The sequence below is a fragment of the Sorex araneus genome, chromosome 1 (assembly GCF_027595985.1).
Source record: "Sorex araneus isolate mSorAra2 chromosome 1, mSorAra2.pri, whole genome shotgun sequence".
NCBI lineage: Eukaryota > Metazoa > Chordata > Mammalia > Eulipotyphla > Soricidae > Sorex > Sorex araneus.
Window position 1 is genome coordinate 243,729,825 of NC_073302.1, and position 9,602 is coordinate 243,739,426.

Here is a 9,602-nt window from a genome sequence, read left to right on the forward strand (position 1 = left end):
AGAATTCATTTTCATGAAAAAGTTTAGTTTAAACTTAGCTTTTATTTTATCTGAACAATACATTTTTTTAAGACAATAATTCTTAAAAGGAAGAGAAGTCTCTACCTTATCTTCCCACCCCAATTCCCCAGAGGCAATCCTTATCTGTTCTCTTTAGTTTCTTCTGGTGTTTACCACCTGTTACTAAATAGCATTGTTATACATCACTCACTAGCTTTAGTTATTATACATTTTTCTGTGATAGAATATGGAGACTTACATTCTTACATCTCTCTTTCCCACATATACATCTCATCCCTACATTTTCTGAGAAAAGTTGGATCGGTGTTTTTGTCATCTATATTATTCTCTGCATAAATATTATCTATAACTTAGCATGTCCTATAATAAGTTTCTATTTCTTCTCTACAACAGCATTTTCTTTCCTTTTTAAATAACTGTGTTAAATAAATAAATTTTAATTTATTAGTGTAAAAATTTATTTTTTATTTTTCTAGTTTTTTATTTCTCTGCAACCTATTTATGCTACCTATGCTCGAATTTATCTTCATCTTTCTCCTTTGTGAGACTCTAATTTCCACCAGGTGCATTCACCCCCTACCTTGGTTTAAACTCTTAGTTTGAAGGATTCATTCTCTAGTAGTTCTGGGAAAATGAGCAAGAGTGAGATCTTTTGTACTGAAAACGTCTCTACCCCCATTTTCTTGTTTGGTGTTTTTCACATTCAACCATTTCCCTCCAGTGTGTAATATGTGGTGACTATTTATAATTAAGAGTCAAGCTCTGACAGTTGATTTCTGTGAGAAGAGGAAAGAATTAGTTGAATTGTGGGGTTCACAGCCAGCTATGTAAAAGGGCAAACACTTGAAAATTGTGTTGGAAAATTCCCCAACCAAAATTCTGTTGGTCTTTCCTCTTGATCAGGCACTTTCCCCATTGGAAGATCCTTTAAGACAAGGCAAGTCTATCTGGCAGTATTCTAAGATAAAGGAAGGACGTGGGGTTCTTAATTATGAGACTTGCATGCTATCCCTCCTTGACATCAGATACCACCTTCCTACCACATTTCACTCTGCCTGAGGTCAACAACTCCAAAGGGAACACCTCAATATTTCCATGAAAAGGGGTAGGTATCCAGTGGATGGAAGGATCTCTTATTCAGACTTCCAGCCAGTCTTCCTGAACATGTGTCGGAGGGGAGCGGTGTGGACAGACTTCAATCAACACTTTTGCACAAAAGTTTTAAACGTTCTTACTAGCTGAGTGAACCTAAGCAACTTTCTTAATTTTTCTGAGCTTCATTTTCTTCATCTATAAGATGGTAATGCTGAGCTTTGACATGAGGGTTATAGGAATGTGACGTGCCTGGCACAATCTGTCCCACCCAGAGAGTGTGCTCAGCTCTTGGCCCAGTGGTGGCCACAGTGTCAGTGGTTGTTTGCATCCTTTGCACACAAAGCGCCCCTCCTGCTACCACGCTCTTCTTCTCTCTCCAGAGGAAAGGTGGTACCATTTTCAGGGTCTAGTCACCTTCTCGACTTGACCTGCACCTGACTCTGAATATGCAGCTTCACCTTAGAGCTGCCTCTCACTCTGGCTTCTAGCCCAGTAGATGGAGGCCTAGGAGCACTGCAAGAAAGTCTGTAGGAAACCAGATCTCAAGTGTAAGACTGGCCTTTCTTCTCTCCTGCTGCTTATGGGATCCTTTTACTGCCTGTGGCCATACCTCAAATCCTCTCCTGCTCCTCTTGACCTACCTATTCCCCTGGCAAGAGAAGCCACAGGAGCCTCCTTTGCCCTCAGAGCACTAATCCTGCTCCCAGGGTGCAAAATGAAGTTTCCCTTCCTCCCTCTTAAGTACCAGTCTCTTGCCCAACTCCCACTATTCCATTCCCCCCCACCCCACCTCTTCTTGCTTGGAACTTGACTCTGGTTTGCCTAAAGACAACCTTTCTTTTCACAGTCAAAGTCTTTCCCCTCATATCTTAGGATGCTTTTCTTATCTGCCCTGAGTAGCTTGGCTAATTGACTATATTTTGAGATCTGGGGTTTTTTTAATTCTTTTGTTTTGGGGAAATACCCAGCAGTACTCAGGGCTTACACTTGGATTTGCACCCAGAGATCACTCAGGGGATCATATGGGTTGCGGGAGGTTAAACCCTGGTCTGCCACAAGCAAAACAGGTGCCTTACACATTCTACCATCTCTCCTGCCCAGTATTTGGGGAGGTTGAAGAGAATGGGAGAACAGAAGAAGTTGGAGAATTTGGAATAATCTTAAAGTTGAGAATTTAGAATATATGGTGCATGAAGGATGTGATGAAAATCAGTAGCTCTTGTACTCAGTCTGAGTTTTACATTAAAGACTCTAGTATGGTGTTGATTCTGTGGAAGGCTTTGAGAGGCTTTCCAACAGTGAAATGAATGAATGTGGCCACGATGACTTGGTAATATTATTATAAGGACTCAGCTCTCTTCCTCACTTTCTTCCTTATCCTCAACTGCAGTCATCAGAGCCCTGTCCTCAAGATAAGTGAGCACTTGCTACAAATGACTGATCTTTGATTTGTAAATCATGCCCTTCCCCCAATCATGCTAATATTTTATCTACTTGGTTCTATAATGAAAAATGTAAGCCCGTGAAAATTCAAATGACTATTTCTCAGGCCAAGTTTTTGTGCAGGATAAACTGTTTTTGATTTAGTGTTATTGTGATTTAGACCGGTAAATTGGTATCTACCTAGGAAATCCAATCTTGCAGCCAATTTGAAATAAAGGCATTGTAATTTGTGTTTTTTAAAAAAGACTCTAGTATGGAATTTTTTTATCCTGCATTCATTCTCACTTAGATTTTGAGACAGAAAATGCATCAAAAGAAAATTTTAAATAGACCTTAATTTTAAAAAAGCCATGTCAATTAAATGTTGGCAATAGCCCTTTGTTGGATATTGCAGAAACAAAATGTCTTTTGGAAACTTGCGTTAATGTAGATGGACACAGGACACATCAGACTTCACCTAATACCCCTTATACTGGTGTTTCCTTATTCAACCATGCACTGACAGAAAATCTGTAATTCTTCTTCTGTGGATAAAGTTTTCTCAGTGCAGACCTTAGTTTGTCCTTAAAATTTTCCCCAGCAAAATAATAGAGAAAGGGATTGAAGCAGCTGTTAGCTGCTGCCAAGGCCAGAGAGATAACCACAGCTTTATGTAGTCTGTCTGGGCATGCATCCTCTTTCCACGCCAGCAGGTGGAGTGTTCGCAATATGTGATAGGGCAGGAAACACAGGAGGAAGATGATCAGGGCGATGATGATGGTGGTGAGAACCTTCTTGCGAGAAACCCGCAGCCCCGATTCTGGAACTTCCACCTTTAACAGAGCTCGGATGATCAGCAGGTAGCAGACGCTCAGCGTGCAGAACGGCAGCAGGAAGCCCAATACTAAGGCGAAGTAATTCATGGTTTGCAGTTTAACAATTTTCTTGATATTGAGATCTAAGCATAGGAGGGCATTGCCCTTCTGCTCAGAGCCAGTGTTCAGGAGTATGACTGACGAAGCCATCATAAGGATCCATATGAGCCCACATAGAATCCAGGCGCTCTTCCTGCTGGTGACATGGAGCAGCCGGAAGGGGTGGACAGTTGCCAGGAAACGCACAACGCTCAGGACAGTCAGGAAATAGATGCTGCTGTACATGTTGACGTACAAGGAATAAGACATAATCCTGCAGGTCAGGTCCCCAAATATCCAGTTGGAGCCTCTCAGATAATAGTCAGCCCTAAAGGGTAGCGTGCTTATGAACAGGAGATCTGAAATGGCCAAGTTTAGCATGAAAACATTCACAGATGTGGACTTCTTATAAGACTGCAGGAAAACATATACGGAGAAACCGTTCCCTAGGATGCCCCAGACGAATATTATCAGGTACACGACAGGGTAAAAGTCCCTCTTGAAGTTTTGAATTGTGCAGTTCCTGCCGCTGTTGTTGCTGGACAGAATGTCGTTGGGTTCCATTTCTGACATGGAGCTGGATGGAGGCAAGGAGGTAAGCTTCTTCTCTATGCTAGATTAAGAGAACAACAGACACAAAAAGTTACTTCCTGCTTGCTTCCCTGATTCTAATGAAACAGAGAAACACTAGTTTTTCTGGAAATTTTAGTAAAGAGAAGATGAACTAAGTCTTTATTATAATCTCTATTACATTTCATGATACATTTCTAGAATTCAAAATAAATATTATTCATTGTATTGAAGCTAACACCTTAAATTTGGGTAATTTAATACAGTGACTGCATCTAACTCTACTGGATAGTAGATTTCATATGACATCTATGGACAATGTAAAGTGCTTAAGCCAGAAAATAATTTTCTTCGTGTATGGATGAAAAGGGAAAACATTCTTTGATGACAAGAGGCAAAGGGAATGTGTCGATAACAACAGATCTGTGGCCCAACCGCCCCAAATAAATTAATGTTTATTTATTTGTAAATTAAGTTAAATGCTTTGTTTTAATGAACAGAAATGAACAGAAACTTTACCAAGGAAGAGATACGAATGGCCAAAAGGCACATGAAAAAGTGCTCTACATCACTAATCATCAGAGAGATGCAGATCAAAACAACCATGAGATACCACCTCACACCACAGAGGCTAGCACACATCCAAAAGAACAAAAGCAATCACTGTTGGAGAGGATGTGGGGAGAAAGGGACCCTTCTACACTGCTGGTGGGAATGTCGGCTAGTTCAGCCCTTTTGGAAAACAATATGGACGATTCTCAAAACACTAGAGGTTGAGCTCCCATTTGACCCAGCAATACCACTGCTGGGAATATATCCCAGAAAAGCCAAAAAGTATAGTCGAAATGACATCTGCACTTACATGTTCATCGCAGCACTGTTTACAATAGCCAGAATCTGGAAAAAACCCGAGTGCCCTAGAACAGATGACTGGTTGAAGAAACTCTGGTACATCTATACAATGGAATACTATGCAGCTGTTAGAAAGAATGAGGTCATGACGTTTGCATATAAGTGGATCAGCATGGAAAGTATTATGCTAAGTGAAATGAGTCAGAAAGAGAGAGACAGACATAGGAAGATTGCACTCATCTGTGGACTATAGAATAACAGACTATAAGACTAACACCCAAGAATAGTAGAAATAAGTACCAGGAGGTTGTCTCCATGGCTTGGAGGCTGGTCTCTCATTCTGGGCAACTCAGAGAAGGGAACACCAAGTAAAATGTGATTGGAGGTCATGTGGGGGAAAGATGATGCGGGCCCAATATAGACTAGAGACTGAACACAATGGCCACTCAACGCCTTTATTGCAAACCACAACACCTAATCAGAAAGAGAGAACAAAAGGGAATACCCTGCCATAGTGGCAGTGTGGGGTGGGGGGAGACAGGACTGGGGAGGGGGGGAGGGATGTTGGGTTTACTGGTGGTGGAGAATGGGCACTGGTGAAGGGATGGGTTATCAAACTTTGTAAGGGAGAAACATGAGCACAAAAATGTATAAATCTGTAACTGTACCCTCACGTTGACTCACTAATTAAAAATAAACTATTAAATTAAAAAAAAATCTTACAACCATAAACTACTCATTTACATTTTTGTTTTTATTTAAAAAATGCTTTGTTTTGTCTACATATATATACATGTGTAAATATACATATACATATATGTGTGTATGTGTGTAAATACACATACATATATGTGTATATGTGTAAATATATATGTAAATGCCTAGGAACATATAAGTAAAGATAAATTAATAAGTACTGCAGATTGTGACAGAAATAACAAAAACAGTAAAATTAGAATTAAGATCTTTTTAATATAGGTTATTTTATGATTGTAGTAAGTAAAAGTATATTTTTGTGAATATTTTAACTTAAAAATCTCCTTGCATTTAAAAAATGTCACAGTCCTAATGACTATTAATTACTGAGTTTTACAATATTGCCAATAATTATTTCTCGATTGTAAATGGAGTTATGATGTATGTCTTGTTTCATTAAATAATTAATTATTCTTTCATTCCCAAGTTCTGAATCCTGAAGCTATTGTTATGTCAGTGCATAAAATATCTAGGTCTTTAATGCAAAGACCAAGAGGAATGATAAATTTGTTCCTTCATTCTATGAAAGAAAGAAGAAAAGAAATACCTAGTTTTCTAAAAATTCTTAAAACATTAAGTTAAAACCATTATGAGAGTACACTTACTTACTAAATTAATAATAAAATTAACTGAAAAATTACAACAGATGATTTTTAAAAGATAATTATTCTAACGCTAAATATTATAATATAAATGTCTTTCAAGAATTACATATTTTAAGATAAAAATGATAATTGGGTTGACATACAAAGATTAGTGTAATAACTATATACCAAAATTTTTTTTCAGGATTCTAAATTTGCAATCTTTTTTCTTTTTTTGTCACCAAGCACTAGGGATTTTGATTCAATTACAGAGGAATCCTTGGAGACCAGTAATTTATTTCTGTTTTTCAGTAGAAATAGTAGTCACATAATGTCATGTTTGAGAGCCAAAAATAGCTGCAACAAGTCTTGTAGAAGCAATAAACTAACTTAGTTTTTGGATCTTTACTTAGCTTAATTGTTTTCCTGTTGTATAGATTCCTTATTGATAGAAATAACTTGGGACTTGTCAGCTAATTACTTAAACTCCCATGAAATTTTGTTGGTTTCCTTCAAGCCTCACTATCCATCACTATAAAACTAAAAGCCCAGTCAACTTCCTTACCTCATCTACAGAAAAATCACCCTGTAATTAGATCCTTCTGTTGGGGAAGGACCATACCTTGCATGGACTTTATAGAGTCTCCCCTGGGATGCCCTTGATTTAATTTGGGGGGGGGTGGTAATTCACATAATAAAATAGGATTAGGATACGATAACAAATATGTATGCTGATATAAGGTTCATAATTCATCCATGAATTCAAAATGCCTCAGAAGTAAATTTCCTGACGATTAAACCCCATATAAGATGACAATTAGTGAAAAATAATCTTTGAACTGGACTGGAGTGATAGAACAGTGTTGTAGGCCTTTTGCCTTGCACACAACCGACTGGGGTTCTATTCCTCCGTCCCTCTTGGAGAGCACGGCAAGCTACCGAGAGTATCCCGCCCGCATCGCAGAGCCTGGCAAGCTACCCATGGCATATTCCATATGTCAAAAACAGTAACAACAAATCTCACAATGGAGATGTTACTGGTGCCCACTCGAGCAAATTGATGAAAAACGGGGTAACAGTGCTACAGTGCTAATCTTTGAACTTGAATTAAAGCAGTTTGCAAACGTGCTTCATGGTATTACCTACAGTGGCAGATATAACTGGCAATAATATTGTTGGGACAGTTTTAAGTTTATTGCTAAGGATATGCCAAAGTGAACCCTCCCTGTCATCAACACGATCCTAGACTGTAAAAATAGAACATGAACAATCAAAGTCTTGAGATTCCTTTGACATCACCAAAATGTAAGTGATTATATTTTTACTATAGTCTCATTGTGTGTTGAAAGACTTCTCTGTTGGAGAACTCTGGCAATAATGGTAGGGGAAAAATGCTTTATTTTGCAATCCCAACCTGTCTTCCTAGTAATACTCTATTACATGTATTGTATGTAGAGTGTCACTGTCACTGTCATCCCGTTGTTCATCAATTTGTTCCAGCGGGCACCAGTAATGTCTCTCAATGTGAGACTTATTGTTACTGTTTTTGGCATATCCAATATGCCATGGGTAGCTTGCCAGGCTCTGCCCTGTGGGTGCGATACTCTCGGTAGCTTGCCGGGCTCTTCGAGAGAGGTGGAGGAATGGAACACGGGTCGGCTGCGTGAAAGACGAACGCCCTACCGCTGTGCTATCGCTCCAGCCCATGTAGAGTGTCATTAATCAAAAAGTTTTTTGATTAATTTCTTTCACTTAGAAACATCACTGCTGCTATCCACAAACATCAAGAAATGTAACAAGAACTAATGGATGTCCCAAACCTTCTAGTGGCTCAAGTATTTCCTTCCATTGGCCTATGGCCAAAATCAGTCTCCTACAAAATAGTTCCTGAATAAATGGCAGGCTTCTAGATGCATTTTGGAATCATCCTCAATCCTTAGTTTATTTTTATTGAAACCTAGTATGTTTGTTGCAAGAAAGATGTGTTTCTAAAATACCCAGCATAGAAGGCTTTGTGTGCTCCCAAACCCAGAGAGCTGGTCTTTTGCAAAAGACATAAAAGAAGGGGCAGAAAGATAGTACAGTGGGTAGGATAGTTGTCTTGCACACGACCAACTCAGGTTCAATCCCCAGCACTCCATATGGCCCCTGAGTATTGGCTAGAATGATCCCTGAGCAAAGAGCCAGAAGTAAGCCTTGAGTACTGCCTTCCCTGCAACCGCTCCCAACCCCCAAACAAACAAACAAAAGACTTAAGAGAAAAACGGTTGCATCTCAATAGAAGAAACTTATGGGAACCCTTAACAAGGACACAACATTAAGACTCCAATATTTTAGAGAGAAGACACAGAAGCAGAGCACAGAGCAAAAGAGAATCAGGGAGTCATCGGAGCCAGAAGCAGGGGAAAGAAAGAGCACAAAGCGAATGAGAATCAGAGTCAGAGTCAGAAGTGAGAGTGAGTGGGGCTCCAGAGACTGAAGCAGAAGGGCTCCGGAGAGAAAATTGGAAGAAGAGAGATCCGAAGAGACCAGAGAGATGACAAAGAGGACAGAGCTCGGAAGAGACCAGAGGAGAGACTACAGAGACAGAGTCAGAGATAGAGAGACAGACAGAAGAGAGCACAGCAGCACACACAGAAGCAGAGCACAGAGGAAGAGCCATCCCGATCTGGTCCACACACAGCGGCTTGAGAGCACTGAACTCGAGCAGTGTGAGAGAGGGACAGAGAGAGAGAGAGTTGCCCGAGTGCCCTCAAACAACACACATACATCACCCTTCCGCATGCGGGCATTTGTATTTTTTACAAGAGACCACTTAGTAAATGATGGTTGGAGGGCTCGCTCAAGATGGTAGATGTGTACTGAAAGTAGACTATGGACCAAACACGATGGCTACTTAGTACCTGCATTGCAAACCATAACACCCAAAAAGAGAGAGATAGTAATAGGGAATGTGCCTACCACCAAGGCATGGAGTGGGAAGGGGTGGGAGTGGCGAGATAGATACTGGGATCATTGATGGTAGAAAATGGGCACTGGTGGAAGGATGGGTACTCAATCATTGTATGACTGAAACGTAATCACGAAAGTTTGTAAGTCTGTAACTGTATCTCGCATTAATTTATTAAAAGAAAAATTTTAAAAATATTAAAAAAAATTTTTTAAAGACTCCAACATTTTAATCTTTTGAGGAATGGTTCAAATTCCCCACCCTGACACTCAAAGATATACATGGCTTCCCTTCAGCTATTGGAAGCTCATTCCTTTAGACATCAAACAGAAGACTTTTAAAATTCTCCAGATGCTGATTTACATGGATGGGGATATGCAGCTTTTCCCCCAAAACAGTGGGAAACAACTAATGGCAGAAGCATATGCCATTTTGTTG

The 9,602-nt window shown here is 39.7% G+C and overlaps 1 protein-coding gene across 1 annotated transcript; it reads right to left on the reverse strand.

The window, feature by feature from the left end:
• Positions 1 to 3,026: 3,026 nt before the first annotated feature.
• On the reverse strand, positions 3,027 to 4,058 carry CYSLTR2 (cysteinyl leukotriene receptor 2). Its single transcript, XM_004604656.3, has one exon. It carries the CDS (start codon positions 4,023 to 4,025, stop codon positions 3,027 to 3,029), a length of 999 nt encoding a protein of 332 aa, XP_004604713.1. The 5' UTR covers positions 4,026 to 4,058.
• Between the last annotated feature and the right edge of the window lie 5,544 nt (positions 4,059 to 9,602).

Excerpts from the sequence above, each read along its gene's own strand:
- CYSLTR2 (XM_004604656.3), bottom strand. The coding sequence starts at position 4,025 with ATGTCAGAAATGGAACCCAACGACATTCTGTCCAGCAACAACAGCGGC.